The 22514-nt window shown below is 42.4% G+C and overlaps 1 protein-coding gene across 1 annotated transcript in view; it reads left to right on the forward strand.

Moving 5' to 3' along the window:
* Nucleotides 1-21495, forward strand: part of SOS2 (SOS Ras/Rho guanine nucleotide exchange factor 2) — a 46297-nt gene extending 24802 nt beyond the window's left edge. The window contains exons 9-23 of the mRNA XM_041409876.1: nucleotides 3640-3767; nucleotides 4286-4941; nucleotides 6258-6339; nucleotides 7320-7442; nucleotides 9759-9862; nucleotides 11185-11404; nucleotides 13815-13934; nucleotides 14191-14353; nucleotides 14806-14923; nucleotides 15011-15183; nucleotides 15445-15561; nucleotides 17757-18018; nucleotides 18323-18364; nucleotides 19208-19317; nucleotides 19944-21495. Of these exons, the coding sequence (XP_041265810.1) occupies nucleotides 3640-3767; nucleotides 4286-4941; nucleotides 6258-6339; nucleotides 7320-7442; nucleotides 9759-9862; nucleotides 11185-11404; nucleotides 13815-13934; nucleotides 14191-14353; nucleotides 14806-14923; nucleotides 15011-15183; nucleotides 15445-15561; nucleotides 17757-18018; nucleotides 18323-18364; nucleotides 19208-19317; nucleotides 19944-20453 (2928 nt within the window). The 3' untranslated portion in view covers nucleotides 20454-21495. The remainder of the gene's footprint in view (nucleotides 1-3639; nucleotides 3768-4285; nucleotides 4942-6257; nucleotides 6340-7319; nucleotides 7443-9758; nucleotides 9863-11184; nucleotides 11405-13814; nucleotides 13935-14190; nucleotides 14354-14805; nucleotides 14924-15010; nucleotides 15184-15444; nucleotides 15562-17756; nucleotides 18019-18322; nucleotides 18365-19207; nucleotides 19318-19943) is intronic.
* Nucleotides 21496-22514: the final 1019 nt, after the last annotated feature.

The following is a 22514-nucleotide window of genomic DNA, read 5'->3' on the forward strand; positions in this document are numbered from 1 at the left end:
TCTTATGAACATTTAAACTACATTTTATTAAACAAATCCTTATTGAACCTGAGTTGTAATATAGTTAAAAATTTAATACACAAATCTAATTTCTTCTTTCTATGAGTTCTGAATTCTTTGGCCATTCAGAAGCTCAGCAGGATTCAGTCAGAATTCTCAGTCTCAGGTCACACTCCAGCTGCAGCTCAGTTTATTATTTCAGAATAATCCATTCTTAATATTCAACCATTTGTCCTGAGTCCTAGCTGGAATTAGCTGAGGATAATGTAAAAAAGGTTCTGTTTGCCCCATTGTGTGGGGAAAGTTTGTAATGCTTTAAGGGTAAATGAATTATTAACTAACAGGGATGAACTTCAATTAAATGGGTAAAACAGCCTGTGGCTATAGCTGACATTTGGAAATAGCACCAGAACTTACTCTTGGAGGTTCTCAGTGTAAAATCTGATGCTGTACAGGGATTTCCTTTGTGTTTTAAAGGATTTACTTGTATGAAGGAGAAAAATAGAATTTATCTATAATCCAACCTAAATATATCTATGAGTTGTGTTAATACCAGGTCTGTAATCAATATTTAGCACAAGCTCTTTTTTTTTTTTTATTTCTACTTAATTTCACTCTTGTTTTCCTCATGTCTGCTGTGATTTTTTGCATATCCTGATTTAAATAAATAAAAACAAGGGATGATTTTTTTTTACCTATCCCCAATGAATGGATTGCCAACATTTTGTAGAAAAGCTGAAATTCCAGAATGGTTTGGATTGGAAGGGACCTTAAAAATCATCTGGTTCCAACCCCTGCCATGGTCTGGGACAGCTTCCAGTACACTTAAATATGTGTGATTTCAGTACTTTTTCAACTATTAAGCATTTCTACTGATAGTCAATTTAGAAAACAGTTCAAAAATCTTTTTAAAAAAACAAACAATTACAATTTTTTTACAACTTCCTGACAGGAGGGTGGGGGACAGGAGAGTCAAGCTCTGCCAGGGGAAGTTTAAATTAGATATCAGGGAAAATGTCTTCATCAGAAGAGTCTGTTTCAAAATAATGAAACTTCCCTTTCCATGATCATCACCTGCATGGGATAATTCTCTGGAAATTGTGAAAATCTTCCAGGTTGAAAAGCCAGAATTGAGGCAGGGACCTGCCTGGTGCTGAAGGTCAGGCTAATTAATGCCCCATTGTGTCTCAGAGCTGGGAAAGTGCATCAGGATGAAATTCAAGGATGAAATTTAAGGATTAAATCACGTGTTGCCACAGCTCTGGGGGATTCTGAGCCTGGAGCTGGTTTTACAAGTGTAAAATATATTGTGGTTTTCCCCCTTTTAGGGAAACATTACCACAGGTGCCCTACAGAGCAGAGTTTTTCTCCTTTTTTTTGATAAATGAAGCCTGGCAAAATCATTTTGTTGTGTTTTTATTTATTTTTAAGGATCATACAGCATGAACAAGGATAATTTTAACAGTGAAAACATTTAAATTTGACCTTTATCCACAGTGTATGACATTTCTGTCATACACTTGGCTGCCTCACAACCTTGTGAGCACAGAACAGAAATCTGAAATACCACCCTGCAGAAATGGTCAGTCCAGAGTATTTTGTTGTGGTCCCATTAGTTACAGGTTTCTAATTTGCATTTTATATTGTACTTTGAAAAAAATCCTGAATTTACAGCAGGGATTTTTAGAAAACAGAGAGGTTTTGGGGGTAAAAATGTATCTATTAAACAATTCCAATATATTATTACAATAATATATTATTATATTATATTATTATATGTTATATTAATTATGTAACATTATATGATATATTAATACAATATATAACATTAAAAACTGGTGGTACTGCTTCTCTGTTACCATTGCATTTGCCTCTAGGAATTATGGCTGAAGAAGAACAAAATGAAGCCAAAAAAGCAACAAAACACTCACATTTTCACAGTTTCAGCAGGGAGAGAAGCTCAGATTGAGACTTTGACTCCTTGAGAAAGCTACCAAAAACCCTTCTGAATTGGGAGGTGGATAAAATAATGATTTACACAAACACAGCCCTAAATATTTGCTTTTTTTTGCAAAACAGCTAAACTGAAATGAATAAAATGAAAGCGGGAGAAGCCTGAAAATTCTTTCAAGCTGTAGAACTTTTCCTCCTTGGTGGAAAAACCTTCAGGGTCTGCATCAGAGCCTCCTCTTTGCTGAGCAGAGGGCTCAAGGTCCTGGATGGAGCCCTTCCTTCTCACAGGCACAGGATTATCCCTAATTCCTGCTCATGATTCATCCATCAACATCTGAAATTATCCCTCAGCTGCTTCTCCCACCTTCAGGTTTCTGCATTTCACACCATTTCCACTTTCTTTGCATTTCCATGGCTGGCAGCAAGGAAAAATAGAATTTCTAGAGGTAGACAACTGAGTTTTCCTTTCCCTGTACTGTTCCTCAGCTTCCCAGAAATTCTGAGCCACAAAACTCTTCCTTTCTTTAATATGGAGGTTGTTTGGGCAAGGAAAACTAAAAATTCAGTAATTTAAACAACATGGGAGTGGACCGATGTGTCAAATCCTGTTCTCTCAGTTAGTTTTAGAATAAACTGAGGGATCCCAGCTGAGGGAATATACTGGGGAAAGGAAAAGAAGGATTCTGCCATGCCAGTGAGTGTAAGGAAGACTTCTCTACAAGTCTGGAGGTGAAACAGAGTTTATCCCAAACTGCATGGCAAGTTATCATAATTTTGCCCACCAATTTATGAGCTTGAATTTTCCTTTTAAAAATTCACAGAATCCCAGACTGGTTTGTGTTGGAAGGGACCTTAAAACCCATCTCATTCCAGCCCCTGCCCTGGACAGTTCAGATGATCTTGGGTGTGAAAAGGGTTAAAAAGAAAAATCTCTTCTATCTTTTCAGTAGTTTTTTAGGTACCACCTCAAAGAACCAAAAAGAGGAACTTTTACGTTTTGCTCAAAGCATGTTGCTACCAGGTGGATGGAGATTATATGAAAATCTGTGGAATTCCCTAATTCAGGAAGTTTCTGCTGAGTGCTGGAGATGGATTTAGCCTTTATACAAAGGCAATACATTTGCTCTCATTGTCTTTACATTTTTCTGTAGTAGCAAATCTTGAATTTCAAACTTTCTTTTACTGTTTGCTCTGTGCAAAATTCTTGAGTTTGCTGAAGGTGGCAGAATTCAGGATGAGAAGAAGCAAAGAGAATCTCTCTCCTTCTTAATTTGGATTGTTGAGGTGGACTCATGGAAGGAAGACAGAGTTCCATAAACCAGTTCTGAATCCTTGGCTATTTCAAACCTTGAAACTCTTGAATCAAACCAGTTTGAGACAGGATGTTGTTGATGAGATAACAGGCAAAATTAACACCTGACAATTAGCATTAAAGGGTAAAGGGTGGGTAAATTAAAGGGTAGAGGTTTCTAAACTTGGTGAATATCCAGTGATTTTTCCCAAATTTCTGACAAATAATTTCATGCCTGTCTACTTTTGGTTGGGGCTCTGTAAAAAGTCAGACTTTAAATCACCAAAATTTCCCCGAGTGCTGCTGATAACACCACGTGAGAAGGTCTTTCAGTCTTCTTACCCTGCTAGAAATGAGGCAAATCTGAAAGGAAATCAATGTTTGTTGTGTGCCAGCAATTGCAGGAATGCAGTGAGGATGAAGAGGACAGGGAGTGCCTGAAGCAGGCCATCACTGCCCTGCTGAACCTGCAGTGCAGCATGGAGCGCATTTACAGCAAGCACTCCCCGCGCCGCCGGCCTGGGTAAGCTGGCAGGGAGGGAGATAAATCCCCTTCTCCTGCTAGAAAACCTTCTATATTTCCTTTTCAAGCATGTCTTGTTGCCAGCTTTCTTTGTAGATGGAGCAGCAGCTCAAAATCTTACTCACTTGTAAGAATAATGTGAATATTTGTCTTGGTTTGAAAAGACAGGTGTCTGTTAAGGAAGGTGGGAGTCTCTCCTGAAATGGAAAATGTAAACTCCTTCTCTATGAAATATTATAATTTTGAAATTAAGGGGTTTTCAGGTAAAGATGTGGGAGTAGGAATAACAGTTTTTTATTAGAGAAGAAAATAAAAATAAAATTTAAAAATGCAGTAATACAAATTCTACTCCTGCCCAGCCAAAGCAGTGCATGTGGCATATTTGAAACTTGATTAGGGCATTTTGAGGGCAAAAAAAAAATCACAATTTAAGCAATTAATTCCATTGATTATTTTAGTCTTTTGGGATGGCAAATCTGGACCGTGCCCATTGTGACCTTTTCTGTTCCTCCTTCCAGGGAGCCGGTGTGCCGCTTCTATCACCGGCAGATCCGAAGCAAACACTTGGCCATCAAGAAAATGAACGAAATCCAGAAAAACATCGACGGCTGGGAGGGCAAAGACATCGGGCAGTGCTGCAACGAGTTCATCATGGAAGGAGGGCTGACAAAAATCGGGGCCAAGCACGAGCGCCACATCTTCCTCTTCGACGGTTTGCTGATCAGCTGCAAAACCAACCACGGGCAGTCGCGGCTGCCCGGCTACAGCAGCGCCGAGTACAGGCTCAAGGAGAAGATTGTCATGAGGAAGATGCAGGTGGTGGACAAGGAGGACACTGCAGACTACAAGCACGCCTTCGAGCTGGTGTCCAAGGACGACAGCAGCGTCCTGTTCGCCGCCAGGTCGGCCGAGGAGAAGAGCACGTGGATGGCGGCGCTGATCTCGCTGCAGTACCGCAGCACCCTGGACAGGATGCTGGACTCGGTGCTGCTGCAGGAGGAGAACGAGCAGCCCCTGAGGCTGCCCAGCCCCAGCGTGTATCGCTTCGTGGTGGAGGACTCCGAGGATAACATCGTTTTTGAGGACAACTTGCAGAGCAGGAATGGGATTCCCATCATCAAAGGGGGCACGGTGGTGAAGCTCATCGAGAGGCTGACCTACCATATGTATGCAGGTATCCCGAGCTTTGTTTTGTAATCCTTTTATCTTTAGGGGTTTTTCTGCTTGTAATGAAATGTAAAATAACATCTGCAGGGAGTAAAAATATGTCGTTAAATCACCTGGCTTTGCAGGCAAAGCTGTAAGAAAATTCTGGGTATGCAAACCTTTCATCCCCTAAAAAAACCACAAAAATATGTTTCCATGTTTCATCATGGCCAAAGCAATGGAGCTGTTACAGGCTGAGACTCTGTGAAGGAAGAAAAGAGTTGAAGGTTATATTTATTATATTTACTTTATTTTTTTTATAGTTATTACATTCAGCCCACTGCTTTGTGAAGTATCTGGGTTGAAGGTTATATTTATTATATTTACTGTATTTTTTATATTTATTACATTCAGCCTGCCACCCTGTGAAGTATATCAATTGAAGGTTATATTTATTATATTTATTATATTTATTTTATTTTTTATTTAGCTGTATTTTTTATATTTATTACATTCAGTCCGCCACTCTGAAGAATCTGGGTTGAAGGTTATACTTATTATATTTTGCTGTATTTTTAATATTTATTACATTCAGCCTGCCACTCTGTGAAGTATATGAGTTGAAGGTTATATTTATTATATCTCTTTTATTTATTTTTTTTTATTTTTTATTTAGATGTATTTTTTGTATTTATTACATTCAGTCCACCACTTGGTGAAGTATCTGGGTTGAAGGTTATATTCATTATATTTACTGTATTTTTTATATTTATTACCTTCAGTCCACCACTTGGTGAAGTATCTGGGTTGAAGGTTATTTTTTTTAATTTCTTATTTTACTGTATTTTTTATTTTTATTACATTCAGCCTGCCACTCTGAAGTGTCTGGGTTGAAGCTGATGCCAGTCACCACCAGCATTTTTCAGCCTTTCAGTGGCTGGAAGGCTCAGAAGTGAAAGCTGGAAGGAGTTCCATGAAGTGCTGATGCTGAGCAAAACGCTGGGTCTCAGTTTTGGGGTGCTGGTGCTGTTGGGACTGGTGTGCAGTTTTTGTTAAATTTCCCCAATAGCACAGCTGATCAGGGAGAGTCATTCCTCAGGGGAGGCTGAGACAGGTTTTAAAAGAATATTGGATGAGCAGTTCACTGTTTTTCAGGGAAATGCACTGAAGAACTGAGTGAAAACTTCCCAAGCCCTTTCATTTCTGGTGTTTTTCAAATACAGTGCTTGCCTTACAGCCTCAGTGTCTTTTCTGCACATTAAACTTTTTCTTTGTATTTTATTTCTGATCTTTTGCAACTGGATAAAAACCCACTGCTGTCATTTTCTCACTCAATCCTTCCAGATCCTAATTTTGTCCGGACTTTCCTGACCACCTACCGCTCCTTTTGCAAGCCCCAGGAGCTGCTGAGTCTGCTGATAGAAAGGTGAGCAGTGATCCTCCTTTCTGAAGGCATGGAAAAGGTTTGGAATCACAGAATAAAATCCCAGAATGCTTTGAGAAAGGACCTTAAAACCCATCCAGTGCCACCCCCTGCCATGAGCAGGGACACTTCCACTAGCCCAGGCTGCTCCAAGCCCTCTCCAACCTGGCCTTGGATTCTTCCAGGGTTGGAGCAGTCAGTATCTCTGGGAATTCTATTCCAGGGCCTCCCCATCCTCACAGCCAGGAATTTCTTCCTCAAATCCCACCTAAGCCTCCTCTCTGTCAGTTTGAAGCCTTTCCCCTTGTTCTGTCACCCCAGTTCCTGATGAGTTTGGTATATTTGGAATCATAGAACATCCCGAGTTGGAAGTGACCCACAAAAATCAGAGATTCCAAGTGCTCCTTTCCTGCTCAGGATCCCAGTGTCAAATTTCAGTGTTCTAGTGAAGTTTATAAACCAGGAACTTTAAAACAATGATCCAGGTTTTCAGTGCAAGCTTCCTTTTCCCAGTTTAAATGAGTTACCTGAATGAGGTAGGAGCTGGAGCACCTGGTGTGCCTGGGCTGTGGGTGGTGATGTTGTGAACTGCTGAATCTGCTCATGAGAGAGCTGAGTGCACGATGGAAATAAGGACAGAAATGTTCCAGGCAGTTTGTTTGAAGGCACAGAATTAAGGTAAACAGCATTTTAATGCAGTGTGGTAAAGCTGCTCTTAAGCTCTCATCTAATCTTCCCTTAATCATGCCAGCAGGTCCTTAAAAACCTTCTATCCCAGTCTAGACATGGTGTGATGAGCAGAGAAGCAGAGAATTAGCAGGGTGTGGAGCCGGGGAGGGAATTCCAGGCAAACCGGCCGGCAGAGAAGCACCTGCTTCTCCCCACACTGAATTTATAGAAATAACATTTCTCTAAACTGCACCCTGTGCACGGAGGGGTTGTGTTCTGCCCTGCTTGCCATCCCTGTGTGCTGTTTTCCCCAGGTTTGAGATCCCTGAGCCCGAGCCCACGGAGGCAGACAGGCTGGCCATCGAGAAGGGGGAGCAGCCCATCAGCGCCGACCTGAAGCGCTTCCGCAAGGAATACGTGCAGCCCGTGCAGCTCAGGTGGGTGTGCCCCCAGCCCTGCCCTGGCACTGCCAGCCTGGGCTGCCCTGCCTGCCAGAGCTCCTGCACACTCTAACCTCTGCTGGAGACTTGAGCCACGTCTGCCGGCATAATATCCCAAATCGTGTCCTGATTATCCCAGCGACTGCTGGAGCTGGAGCTGGCCCAGCTGGGATCCCCACCCACGGCGCCTGTGGCTGAGGGATGTGGAGCTCAGAGCGGGGCTGGCCACGCTCTCAAAGCATTCCTTGTTCCCAAGGCCCTGGGAAGATAATTCCTCTGTTCCCAGTTTTCCAGCCCTGCTGGTGTTTCACTCCCTTTCCCAGCCCCGTAGATGGGTTTGCTCACAGACAGGGAGACTCTTGTCTGTGCTGCACACTGCAGTGGGCTGCAGGGAATCTTCAAGGTCTTGCTGACCAAGCTAATTTGGGGAACAATTAAGCATTTCTAGCATGAATGAGAGTAATTGTTGCCCTGATTGGGGATCGAGACAGGAGGAGACACAGATCACAAGCAGTGTTTGCTTGAGCAACTTTTAGTCGTTACACTGATGAGTAACATCAAGATGTTCCTATTAACAGCACGTTAATTTTACTAATAGTAATTATTACTATTAATTACACACACAGAGAACCCTCAGTTACTCTGCTACCACACATTCCTGTTGGAGCAACAGCAGTTGACTCAAAGGGGCACACTGACATGCCAGTACCTCCAAGGTGTTCAGAAAGTCACTCAGGGGTCCCATTTTTATCAGACACCCGTGTGCATATATATATAAAAGATTAAAAGATAATTTTAATAGTTTTCCTCGACACAGAACTGCCACCACCTTCTTGAACATGATCCAAGTCACATAACCTCAGGGTAACCTTGATTCCCCTGCATACTGCTGGCCTTGGGCAGCTTATCAGGCCCTTGGTGTTCTCACTTTATCAGCTCCTGGGGGTTCAGCAGCACCAGAAGTCTCCACAGTTATCAGTTCCTGGGAGAGCTGCCTCTCAGCTCGTGCTTTCCCTGGTTTTGCTGTTTTCTGGGAGCTGTTTCTGATCTTTGCTGTGTATTTCCAGTAGCTTGAAGCTGTCTTACAGCTGCAAATGAGTGACTTTGAGCTGTTGGTGGATAAACTCATCACTTTGTGCATTCCAGTGTTGTTAAAAGCATTGACCTCTGCTTCAGAGACTGCAGTTTGGGAAGAAGGTGGAGAATTGAAGGTGTTTATCCCTTCCTTCCCTGCTTCCCTGCACTCTCCATCTTGTAGAAAATGCAGTGCCCAGGCAGGGAAAGGGCTTGGACACAAATGTGAGGGGATGGGAAGGAGGAGGAGCTCAGCTGGAAGTGCAGTCAGCAGATCCAGGCTCTCTCTGGCTTTCCCAGAGTTTTCACCACGGGATCTCAAGGGCAGAGATGGATTAGATAAGATCCTGTTACATGAAACTTGGATTAAAACTTTGCCTCTTGGAATGTGGCATTGATTGCCAGCCTGAATGATCTGTTTGGGCAGCAATTCTTTTATGGGGTAAACCTTATTTTTTACCTTGCACACTGGGAAGAGGAGAGTTAAGGAATTTTCCATGTGTCCTTCATTTGTCCTCAATGTAGGGCTGATTTTTGCTCAGGTGATAAATTGCACCTCGATAAATGAAAGTGTTGAAGGTGTGAGCTCAGCTTGTTTACCTGAAGAGACAAACCAGTTTTTTATTCTGATTTATCCTGAGTGCACAAGGCTGAAAAGCAGCTGGAGTTCACTTTTAGAGACTGATTTATTAGTGATTTGTGTAAGAAATTGTAGAGAAAAATCAAGAGGAAGTTCAGTGTTATCCTTAAAGGATGTACTGGATCTAATCAGGCCTTTTGGGTCATTAAAAATTGTATAAGCAGGGCAATAACATCAACTTTGAAGCTGAAATTGCTGTGTAGGAAAGAAAGAATGACAAATTTGCTTCTTAACAAGTGGGAGATCCTAATTAGCTTTTTTCATACCACACCAAGAAAAAAAAAAAAAAAAGAAATTACAAGGAAAATTAGAAATACCAAGTTTATCTTGTAGTATCTCAATACTAGCATTTTTTCTATTAGATTTGAAAATAGCACCAAGCTTTATTTATGCTAAAACTATTCTTTAAAACATATAAATTAGGTTTTAAAAACACCTGCCAAGCTCAGTCTTTGCTCTGCTCCTTTGTCCATGTGTATTTTGAGAGTCACCAACTACATGAATCTGGAACTTGAGTTTTGTAGGATTGTGGTTCATTTTTATGGGATAAGCCACGGAAGTCCTTTAAAAGAAACTTATTTTTTTTCATCTTTCCTCAGAATATTGAATGTTTTCCGGCACTGGGTCGAGCACCATTTTTATGATTTTGAGAGAGATCTGGAGCTGCTGGAGAGGCTGGAGACCTTCATTTCCAGTGTCAGAGGTGCAGTAAGGGGGGTCCTGCTCCCTTCCCACGTTTTGTACAACTTCCCAGTCTGATGCTGATGGATTTTAGGGCTGAGAATCCCTGTACACACATGAGTAATTTTAATGCCTTTAATTGAGCTGTTTATGAGGCTCCCCTTTACATGAGGAAGCTTTGGCCTGGAGCCTAAGCAGCTCCTAAAAATGATTTCAAGCATTAGGATAATAACACTTTAAATATATTTCCTTCTGGGCAGGATGGTCATCCTTGCCTGACTCTGTAATTCAGGCTGTCACCTTCCCCTTCTCCATAGAGAATTCCTTCTCTTTTGGTAATTGAATTTTTCCATTCTAATTTTTCCTATTTATATAAAGTTCCAACTGAAAATCATTAATCTTTTAGAAGAGGATATTGGGCCCATTTGGTATCTCTTCTTTATGAACTAGATCTTTCTGGCAGCCTCTGTGGAGGGCAGCCGTGTTGGCATGTTTAATCCTTATCCTGGCAATTCCAGGTTTTTATTTTCAGAGTGCCAGGTCTGACATTGGGCAACATAATTCTAAGACAATTAAAAGACCCTGAACACAGGGTCACTTTTTTCCACACCAAAACTGTCAGAGGATGTGGTTAAATAGAACTGGTTTCACGTGTGTTTATTTGTCAGCTGATATAGGTGCAAAAACCCATAAGGAAAAAATAGAGAAATACAAAGCTGATTGATTTACGTGCAGAAATGCAGACTTCTGAGTGTACATTCAAATTTTTGGGGAGTTGGTTTCACTAAATTATCAAAAATTCTTTAAGATCAGAGGTTCCCCAAATGGTTTGGGTTGAAGGGAGCTTAAAGCCCATCCAGTTCTACCCCTGCATGGGCAGGGACACCTCCAGTATCCCAGCGTGCTCCAAGCCCTGTCCAGCCTGGCTTTGGACACTTCCAAGGATCCACAGCTTCTCTGGGCACCCTGTGCCAGGGCCTCCCCCCTCTCCCAGCCAGGAATTCCCTATTCCCAATATCCCACCTAACACTGCCCTCTGACAGTTTGAATCCATTTCCCCCATCCTGTCCCTCCATCCCTTGTCCAAAGTCCCTCCAGCCTGAGCTCCAGTTCCCAAATATATTTATTTACAACCTCAAAATATTCCCTCCCCAGAGATTGCTCTATAATATCAACATTTATGAAAGAACACAAATTTATTAAAAAGCAACACTTGTAGCAAGATCAATGCACTTTTCCCCTCTCTTGGACTTGTAACCCTCCGTCAGTTGAAAACCGAACTTACAAAATCATTTAAAAAATTCTGTATGGATATTTTTTTTTTCAATGATTTCTCTTCTACAGGAAAATCCATGAAGAAGTGGGTGGAGTCCATTGCTAAAATCATCAAGAGGAAGAAAGCCCAGGCAGACGGGGTCAGCCACAACATCACCTTCGAGAGCCCGCCGCCGCCCCTGGAGTGGCACCTGTGGCGCGTGGGGCACGGCGAGGCGCTGGAGCTGATGACGCTGCACCCCATCGAGATCGCCCGGCAGCTCACCCTGCTCGAGTCCGACCTGTACAGGCACGCCTCGCTCCCACACTCTGCTCTTCCTCTGCCTGGGTTTGGAAAGACAGGGGGCTGCTCAGGAACCCTGAAATGGAAAATGGAAAACCCCTCCTGTTGTGTTTGCGGGGTGCCCCGATGAAGGCAGGAATGATGAATCTGACTCCATGTTCTCAGAAGGCTGATTTATTGTTTTATGATCTATATTATATTAAAGAATACTAAACTATACTAAAGAATACAGAAAGGATACTTACAGAAAGCTAAAAAGATAATGAAAACTCATGACTCTTTCCAGAGTTTTGACACAGCTTGGCCCTAACTGGCCAATGAGAGAAAATAACTCAGGAGAATCCACTGAAACAATCACCTGTGGGTAAACAATCTCCACACACATTCCAGACAAGCAAAACACAGGAGAATCAAATGAGATAAGAATTGTTTTCCTTTTTCTCTGAGGCTTCTCAGCTTCCCAGGAGAAAAATCCTGGGTGAAGGGATTTTTCAGAGAATGTAAATGCCACACCCTCCCTCTAAACTGTTGTAATTTTGAAATTAAGGGGCTCTCAGGCAAAGATATGGGAGGAGGAATAACAGTTTTTTACTAAGCAAGAAAATAAAAATAAAAATTAAAAAATGCAGTAATACAAAACAACAGTGACAGGGCTGTCCCCCTGTGTGTCAGGGTGGTGGCACAGTCCCATCCCATGGGGGCTCAGCCCTCCTGCAGTGCCAGCTGTGCTTCTGCTGGAGCAGGGATCCTGCACAAGGCTGGAGTTTTCCTCTGCAGCTCCAGGGCTGCTGGAGATGGGCCTGCTCTTCCTCTGGGAATGCAGGGCAGGAGAAAGCTCCTCCTATGGGAATGCAGGACAGGAGAAAGCTGCTCCTCTGGGAATGCAGGGGGCAAAGGCTGCTGTGCTGTTCCAGGCTCAGATTGTATCCAGGTAGGAATGCTTGGCTCCTCCCCTGGGCGGAGCATCTCCCAGTGGGATGCTGGAATTTGATCAGCCATGCAGGGGCACTCCCTGGCCATGGACTGAAGATAATTAATAATTAATGGCCCATGAACAGCAGAGAACTCCTGGAGGGAGGATTGGCTGTAGGAGAGATAAAGAAAACTGCCCCATGAACAGAGACAGCTGCCCCATCAGATAGGAATAGAATACACACCCCCTTTTCCAACCTATGACACTTTTTCTTTTTTCTTTTTTTTGTGTAAGAGTTGGGATTAAAAGTGCTTGAGATGATATTTTTTGTGTTTGGACTTAAGTGTTTATTATTTTATTTATATTATGGTGTTACAAGTTGTGAGTTTTATAGTACTTCACTAATAATTTACACAACAGCTTTGTTTAGCACTTTCTACAAGGTTTTTCAAAGGTAAACTGTTTAATTAAGAAATGACACTTAAATTATTTTTAACAACAGCTTTGTTTAGCTCTTTCTGCAAGGTGTTTCAAGGGTAAGCTGTTTAATTAAGAAATGACACTTAAATTATTTTTATTTTTAATATTTAAATAATATTTAAATAATTATTTTTGTTTTGCAACATGGATTTTTCTAATTATACAATACTACTTAAACTCATGAAGAAGAAGAATTAACTACCACTTTAAAACTTCTATCTTGCTTTATATGTATTTTTATCTTTTAAAACTTCAAATTTTCTGCTGTGTGATATTACACACTTCTATTTATACACTCATAATCTTAGTGCTGTTATATAATTTTGGAAGCTTTCTCTACGGCTTCAGGTTAAATGTAGTGTTTGTTTGGGGGTCAGTGTCTTTCAACACAGAAAATCTAAAATTTTCAGCATCCAGGGTTCCAACACTCTCACGTCTTTTTTGTCATTATTTCACTCAAAAAAATGCTCCTCATTCACACCATCAGTCAAAAATACACTGTGACTTCCAGAGAGGTTTCTCTGCTGTGTGTCCTATGCTAAAATATGCAAAGGAGTGGAAAAAAAAGAGGTTTATCTCCATATCAGACTTGTGACAACAGAAATGCAGGGGGAATAATTCAGGAGTTTTACAAAATTCAAATTATAAAATCCCATTCCTGCTTCAGTGTCAGGAGGTTTTGTGTTGAAATCAACCAGTTGCTGCAAGTGCTTCACCTTCCTGTTTTCAGTTTTTAACTCTTTTGAAGTTCTTTTCCTGGCCTTTCAGAAAATTAAGCTCACTCCTTTGTGATTTTCTTATCTGAAAATGCTTCTTCAAAATTATCCAGTTTCAATTAAGATACAAATGTATTCCCTTCTGTACTCGAGCACTCAAAAAGTTGTGGTTTGTAGTACATGAGGTGGGATTGGATTGGTGAAATATCAGGTCATGATTAATGGGAGAAATAACCTTTTAATTGAAAGACAGAAATTACAGTTTTTATTGGTACTGAGCATTTTTCCTCCTCTTTGTCACTGCCAGGGCTGTGCAGCCTTCTGAACTCGTGGGCAGCGTGTGGACGAAGGAAGATAAGGAAATTAACTCCCCAAATCTCTTGAAAATGATTCGTCACACTACAAATCTCACCCTGTGGTTTGAGAAGTGAGTCCAGTGCAGTGCCATTGACCACTTTTACCTGGATGTGCTTGGGGTTTGCTGCTTTATTTCTGCAAATCCTCCCTTGACTTTCCAACTCGAACATGTGTAAGATGTGATTGCAGAAATTCATACTTGAGATGCTGCAGAGAGAGCCAAAATCTGCATGCTGGATGGGTTTTCATGGAAAAATTTGATTTAATAACTCAGAAAGTGTCAGGTTTTATTTCTCAGTGTTTCTCAAATGCCATCTTTTGATCAGGTGCATCGTGGAAACAGAGAACTTTGAGGAGCGAGTGGCTGTGCTCAGCAGGATCATAGAAATCCTGCAGGTTTTCCAAGACCTCAACAATTTCAATGGTGTTCTGGAGATTGTCAGTGCTGTGAACTCTGTCTCTGTCTACAGGCTGGATCACACATTTGAGGTGAGTTTAGGGCACGGAAAAGGAATTGAAATCAGAATCCAGAGCTGGGTCCCACAAGGTTCTGGGGTGAAATCCCTTGCTGGCAGCAAAGCCTCCCTAGAGTAAAACAGAAAAAGAAGAATGTGAATAAAATGGTTTGAGTTTTGTATGGCTCTGAAAGGCAGCACAAGGCCTTGAAGTTAAAATCAAATGTTTAATTTTTATTGAAGACCAAATTTTTAAAGTTAAAGTAACAATCTGTTTTGAGTAATCTATAATCTGGAATCTTGGATCCACATGACTGAATTGTTGGGGGCTATAATGCAGAGCAAACCATTGCCACAAGAGGTTCTTTGAAACCTTCATTTCAATTCCCAAATTTTGCTCAGAGAGCCAGGGATTTGTCTTGTATTTGCTAACCATGCTGTTGAGAACATTTCCATCCCTATTTTTTTTTTATTTTGACAATTTAGGCACTCCAGGAAAGGAAAAAAAGAGTTTTGGATGAAGCAGTAGAATTAAGCCAAGATCATTTTAAGAAGTATTTAGCTAAGCTCAAGTCAATCAACCCTCCCTGTGTGCCTTTTTTTGGTAAGTGACATCAAATTTTTTGTGTGTTGTCACTCTGAAGTTGAGTTTCTTGCAGATATATGCTTAAAAACTTCTTTATTTAATCAGGAATATACCTAACAAATATCTTGAAGACAGAAGAAGGGAATCCTGACTTCCTTAAAAGACAAGGGAAAGAATTAATTAACTTCAGTAAGAGGAGAAAAGTGGCTGAAATTACAGGAGAAATTCAGCAGTATCAGAACCAGCCCTACTGCTTACGGGTTGAGCCAGAAATCCGGGTAAGCAGCCATGAAATATCTCTTTGGGGACTGGGGAGGGGGAAAAATGCCAAATAATCTTCTAACACTGGACCTAATTTTGCATGAATAGTGATTATCAAAAGAGGGGGGAGCAGTGGGTGGTAGACAACAAAGAACCACACAAAGGAGCAGCCAAAAGTGGTGAAAAATGACATTTTGAATCACTGAATTATGAGTATTTCATTAAAATTTTCTCTGTATGCTTATTTTTAAAATATTCTTGCTACTTGTTTCATTCAGAAATTCTTTGAAAATCTCAATCCCATGGGGAAGATACCAGAAAAAGAGTTTACAGATTATCTGTTCAACAAGTCCTTGGAGATTGAACCTCGGAACTGCAAGCAACCACCTCGATTTGTGAGTTTTTCCTGACATTTCATGGGATCACAGTTGGAAGGGAACCACAGGGATCATCGAGTCTAATTCCTGCAAGATTTAATTAAATTTAATGTTTAACAAAAATTAAATAGCTAAAATTCACTGACCCCTATGAAAATAACACATGGTTACCTCAACAAGCCAGATAAATTTTCTCCAGAATTCCTTATCCTGAGCTGATTTTCCAACTAAACTTGATTTAAAAGTACTTCTACTCCTGATATTTGTCACTACTAAAATATATTACCTTTCTCTGATTTTAAAACTCACTTTTTCCACCCAAAACTTGAAATATTGCTGTTAGATTTGTATTTCTTATCATACAGTCATATGATAAAATATGGAGTAATATTTTCATTTCACAATACCAAGAAGACTTATGTTAATACTAATTAAAATATTACTTTTATACACAATATGTTCAGTTTTCTTTAAGGTAATTTCTATTTTTCTTTTGTCTGAATATTTGATATTGTTGCAAAAACTGCAGACTTTACCAGGTGCAACCCTTTTTGCTGAAGAAAATGCAGTTCCATTTAAAGGAGTAGCAATTTTGGGTTTAAAAACCCAGCTCCTGGAGCTCAGAGTTCTTTTTAAGCAGGAAAATCACAATTTAGAGCACTTGTTTTTTATATGTTATAATTGTCTGAGGAACTGGAGGCATGTCTGATTTTTTGGGAGAGTTATAAATAATTTTTGCCATCTCTTGTTAGAGGAATGAGTAAGATGATGTCACAAATGTGGCAAGAAAACACCAGAAATTGCTGTTGCAAAAATGCTTCTGACAGTAATTTTATTAAAATCTTGTCTAAAAATAGGAGTCCAGTCAGCTGGGCAGGAATTCTTTACAACTCATGATTTCCCAAGAGAGAATCTTACTGGAATTTCAGGAAAATCCAGTTGTGGGTGCTGTAATGTGCTGGACACCACTGAAAGATGGGGACATAATTCACTTTGCAAGGCTCAGCTTTGATCTGTGCTGGATTCCACCCAAGCCTAACCAGGCTGGGTTTGTCCACACAGTGACCTGGTGTAGGAATTTTGTCCTGGATAAACTGGAGGACAGGGACAGCATGTTTCCAAGTGTGTCCTTGGTCCTGGACGTGTGCAGGGCCCGGTGACCCTCTGTGCTTTTGCTGTTTCTGTGGTGTTCTCTGGGGCTCTGCTGCAGCTCTGAGGGGCTCTTGAATCAATTTCTATTTCCCAAGGCTGTTTTTCCCAGTGTTTTGTCCTGGTTGGCAGCAGAACCTGGACTCTTCATTCCTCATACTTGTGGGGGAAAAATAGATTTCTTCAGCTGCATCCACAACTTCCCAGCAAACTCCTGCTGTGCAAATAATGCCGCACCTCCCCTCAGTTGTACCCCTGTGCTGCTCCTTGAGAAATACTTGAAAAATACCCCCCAGAGCCTTGGGAATGCTGCACTGGGGAATGGCAGCAGTGCTGGGAATGCTGCACTGGGGAATGGCAGCAGTGTTGGGAATGCTGCACTGGGGAATGACAGCAGTTCTTGGGATTTCTGCACTGGGGAATGACAGCAGTGTTTGGGAATGGCAGCAGTGTGGAACATTGCAGTGTTGGGAATGTGCAGTGCCTGGGATCCTTGCAGTGTTGGGAATGTTGCAGTGTGGTATGTTGCAGAGTTGGGAATGTTGCAGTTTTGATAGAATTGCAGTGTGGAATGCTGCAGTGTGGAATGTTGCAGTGTTGGGAACGTTGCAGTGTTGGGAACATTGCAGTGTGGAATGTTGCAGTGTTGGGAACGTTGCAGTGTTGGGACCATGTTGCATTATGGAATGTAGCATTGTTGGGAGTGTTGCAGTGTGGAATTCTGCAGTGTTGGGAATGTTGCAGTTTTGGGACCGTGTCGCATTATGGAATGTTGCATTGTTGGGAACGTTGCAGTGTGGAATGCTGCATTGTTGGGAATGTTGCAGTGTGGAATGCTGCAGTGTTGGGAATGTTGCAGTTTTGGGACCATGTTGCATTATGGAATGTTGCATTGTTGGGAACGTTGCAGTGTGGAATGCTGCATTGTTGGGAATGTTGCAGTGTGGAATGCTGCAGTGTTGGGAATGTTGCAGTGTTGGGACCGTGTTGCATTATGGAACGTTGCATTGTTGGGAACGTCGCCGTGTGGAACCTCGCCGTGCTAACAGCTCCCCTGTCTCCAGCCCAGGAAAACAACGTACCCCCTGAAATCCCCCGGGATTAGGCCCAACACGGGCAGGCACGGCTCCACGTCGGGCACGCTGAGGAGCCACCCCCTGCCCCTGGAGAAGGAGCCCAGCAAGATCAGCTTCAGCAGGATCACCGAGGCCGAGCAGGAGACGGCGGCCTCGGCTCCGACCTCCCCCAACACCCCCTCGACGCCGCCCGTGTCCGCGTCCTCGGAGTTCAGCGTCTTCTTAGACATCGACCTCAACAGTTCTTACGGTAAATAAGAACTTATTATGGGTTAATGATGGTTGGTGCTGTCCCTCAGGCTTCCCACATGTGTTGGGAGTGGGTGCCAGGATTTAAAAAAATAAACTGCAAAATGTGAAGTGATTCAATTAATTCCCAGCGTGAGTTAAATTCTCCAGTTCAGGAAGGTCTTACACAGGAAATTCTCGTTCACGTTTGCAGTAGATAAACCTGGGGTTTTTTTCTGATCTCTCAGGTTGTTTCAGCATTTGTTTTGTGCTGCAGTGCAGTGCTTCTGTCTGGAAATGGTTTAATGGATTTTTTTATTTCCCAGGGAACAACAGCATCTTCGCTCCTGTGAACTTGCCTCAGTCGAGTGAGTGTTGGAACTCTGTTAAATTTTAACTCTGCCTTCCCTGGGTTCAGGAGAGCTCGGTGGGGATTAAAATCTGAGATCTGGGATGAGAATGTGGGCTGCATTCAGAAGGGTTCCTTTTAGATCAGATGTCCAGTAAAGAATGTAAAGCCTAAAACTTAAACTGCTGGTTTAGTCTGGGTTGGGTTTTTATCTCCAGGCTCTCACATGATTTTCCTTCTATTTTGAATGTCCTTGATGATTGTTTTGTTTGACTAAGCTACAAATAAAGCAACTTGATAATTTCCTAATTCCACATGGTGAATATAACTGCTCTGTTGCTGGGAAGGAAGAGACACATTTTGTACCACACCTGTGAGGGATATCCTGCATTCACCTGTGTTTTCAGCTGTTCTTTTTATTTATTCCACGTACATTTTTTAAAATATGATTAATTTAATTTTCAGCTGGAGAGCACAGGTCTGCTTTTCCTAAGAGGAAAAGTGAAGGTGTGACAGAAATCACCAATACAAGTCAGGGGTTGTGTTATGTCTTAATTTGAGGATTTTTTTCCTCCCTCTGTAAGAACTCACTTGGAGTTCCCTGGATTTATTTTCCTGTCTCTCAGCATTGCCTCCTGACTGCTGATGCCTTTTTTTGATACTGGACATAGGAGAACACTTTGTGAGGCCTAGATCTGATTAAAGCAGTGAATTAAAGGATTTCGTGCTGCTGCAGTTACTGGTTCATGTTGCTGTGGAGCACAAAGACCTTACTTGAGTTGCTTTGAGTTTGCCTTGATATTCCAGAATATGTTCCTCAGGTATTGCACAAGGAGTAAAAGATCTGCTTTTCCCTCTCCAGAGACTTTCTTCAGCTCTTGGGGGAGCTTCCCTAAACTGATTGATGAGCCTCAGAACCCTCCTCCACTTCCTCCACGAAAAAAGATGGATCAGGATGCTTCCAATGCTAAGGTATTGCTGTCCTGGATTGAATAACTTTGGTGATAAATTGGGGAATATCTAGAATCATTTCTCTTGGAAAAGACCTTGAAGATTGTCAAGTTCGACCATTTATCCAAACAGGGCTCTGTCAGTCTAAAAGACTTTGAGGTGCAGAGCTCCAGTTTCCTGTTTTTAAGTTTTGGATTCCCAGTGTCCAAACCCTGCTAGCAATTTCAGGAACAAAATGTTCACATTCCCATCAAGGGTACAGCTGCTGTGCTTCTGACAGCACCACTAGCAGAGGTCAGGAGAATTCCTCATCTGAATGAAGACTGCTCTTTATCCAAACATTTGGACACGGGAAATGGCTTTGAACTGAAAGAGAGTAGGTTTAAATGGGATGCTGGGAATTGGGAATTCCTGGCTGGGAGGGTGGGGAGGCCCTGGCACAGCATGTCTGGAGAAGCTGTGGCTGCCCCTGGCAGTGCCCAAGGCCAGGCTGGACAGGGCTTGGAGCAGCCTGGGACAGTGGGAGGTGTCCCTGCCATGGCAGGGCGAGGAATGGGATGGGATTTAAGTTCCCTTCCCACCCAAACCATTCTGAGCTTCCGTGCTCTTCCATTTCTTACACCTCCCTTTTCTCCTCGACACCTCAGGGGAATTCCAAGTCGGATGACGATCCTCCAGCAATCCCACCTCGGCAGCCGCCGCCTCCAAAGATCCAACCTCGCGTTCCTGCTTACACCGCCCCCCTGGAGCAGCCCCTGCACAGCCCTCCTCCTCCGCCCCCCCGGGACCCCGTCCCCGACACCCCGCCGCCGGTGCCGCTCCGGCCGCCCGAGCACTTCATCAACTGCCCGCTGAGCCTGCAGCCGCCGCCGCTGGGACGCTTCCCCCGGGACCCCGAGCGGCTGCGGGAGGCCGGCTCCGGCCCCAGCTCTCCGGGCACCCCTCCCAGCACCCCTTCCCCGCGGGTGCTGCGCCGCTGCTGCGTCCTCAGCGCCAGCCACAACAACCTGGCACAGCCGCCCGTGCCCCCCGTGCCGCCCCGGCACAACTCCAGCCCCCAGCTACCGAAACTGCCGCCAAAGACTTACAAAAGGGAGCTCTCCCACCCTCCTTTGCACAGACTGTCTTTGCTAGAAAATGCAGAAACTCCTCAATGACCTTAGCCATAGTAGTCATTGACACTGGAATACTGTTTGTAAAGTTCCTCTTTTTTTTTTTTAATTTATTCAAAAAAAAAAAAAAAAGGCAGTGTATTTTAGTATTTTCACAAATTATGCTCTTAAAGTGCTGCTGATCAAAAAAAAAGGTTTAAATTGGAAATAATTCAGACTACACACATTCCAGCCTGTGTGGTTGGACAGCATTACCCTCAGGTGAGCAGCAGCATTGCCTTGGTTCACATCCTCAGTGCCGACCGTTCTGCCAGGACACAAAATAGACCTTTTGCACTGTAAACTACACTAAGTGAATTTAAACTGACATCCTTTAATTGCACTGAGCCAAAAAAAGGTGCGTCTGTGGAAATTTTTCTTTCAAATTTGAGCACTAGTGGCCTTTTTTTTTTAATTAAGGAAACCCAGCAATGGGATGATCAAGCAACACGAGGATACAGAGCGTCACAGATTTGAAACCTCTGACCGCTTGCCTTGAGGTTCCTGAGTGACAGCTCCTGTTCTGGAATATTCTCATGCCATGTCTTAATTGCCATTGATTTGCTGCTGAAGACAAAGAAAAAAATAGGTTGAAATCTAAATACCAAAATATTCCTTTGGTCTTGGTTCTTTGGAGAAAGGATGAAGGAGGAGTATCCTCTCGGATATCGGGGAGGATCCCGAGTACTTCACGTGCATCCTGTTCAGATGTGCCTTTTTTGTTTTGGTAGGCGAAGGTGTCTTAAGCTAAAGAGTTTGTCTGCTGTTGTGGAGAACAAAGCTATGCGCCTGTACAATTGTTTATATTGTATATTTACAGATATGCTAATGACATGTATAAATTGAAGTTGACTTCGAGGCCTATAACACAGTCTGCTACTCCTGGGATTGGATCCGGCCAGCAGCGTTTCCTCTGGCTTGGGAGCAGTCCTGCCTTCCAGACCTAATAACTTCCTTTAGAGCTACACTTAACTCATGAATCCACTTTGGAAATTGGTAGCATTTAAACCAGCAAACACTTAAAGCTTTATTAAACTTTTTAAACTGATAAGTGAATGGAATTTTTCTTTGCCAGTCGAACGCCCGTGTTTGAACTGGTGTGAGAGTGAGTCTGTTTTACTGGTAGTTCTGTAGCAGCATTTATAAAGTGGCCTTCACAAGCCACATTTTATTTACTGGTTTGTGGCCTTTTACTGTGCTTTGTATCAGAGTTCTTAACAAGATTAATAAATCACCCCAGTCTTAATTTTTAAGAGCTTGAGCAGTGCGTGTTCCTTGCAAGGACAAGGTTGGGAATTGCATTTTTGACAAAATGGCCCAATTTTCCATGCTGCTGGTCTCACTTTGGCTCATCCCAGGCTTCCAAATCACACTCCAGCCTCTCATCAGGCTGCCTAAGCTGCTCCCATTGTCCTGGGCATTCCATTTGGAAAATTCTTCTTTTTGGAAAGGAGATATGACTGAAGAGCGGTGTTAATTAGAAATCCCGAGTTGGAAGGGATCCATCAGGAGTCCAACTCCTGGCCCTGTACAAGATCATACCAAGAACCCCCCATTTTTCTCCTGGGAAAATGTATTTTTCCATCTGTCTCTTGAACACTTTTACTGCCTGTCCCCTCCGTGCTCCTTCCTTGAGGAAGAAGAGAGGGTTGGAATCCATTCACGCTTTTTATAAGAGAACTGCTTCATTTTGCTAAAATAAGGTTCAAGAAGTCCCAAATTTGAGATGCACGGACTGGGAGTGCAGGTAGGAAATGGAGGATGACTTGGAAAAGTGGAATTCTTTATTAGATTCTTTGCATTAACTCTTTTGAAGTCCCCACCAGCAGCTACTGCTAAACAAGGAATAATATTTTTTCAAACTTTTTGTGTGTTGATGAAGAGAAAAAAATTCTCTCCCACATTTTAGAATATACAGATGTCAGCTTTATGCCTTCCTGTACAAGTGCTTATGCCAGAACCATTTTGAATATTCCACAGTAAAATATATCATAGTATGATATATGGCCATGGAAAGTGGTCAAAGGCAGTGAGATTCCCACCAGCATGGTTCAAGAGAGCAATAAA

This window comes from Onychostruthus taczanowskii, unplaced genomic scaffold, assembly GCF_017590055.1.
Source record: "Onychostruthus taczanowskii isolate IOZ18803 unplaced genomic scaffold, ASM1759005v1 scaffold100, whole genome shotgun sequence".
NCBI classification, from domain to species: domain Eukaryota; kingdom Metazoa; phylum Chordata; class Aves; order Passeriformes; family Passeridae; genus Onychostruthus; species Onychostruthus taczanowskii.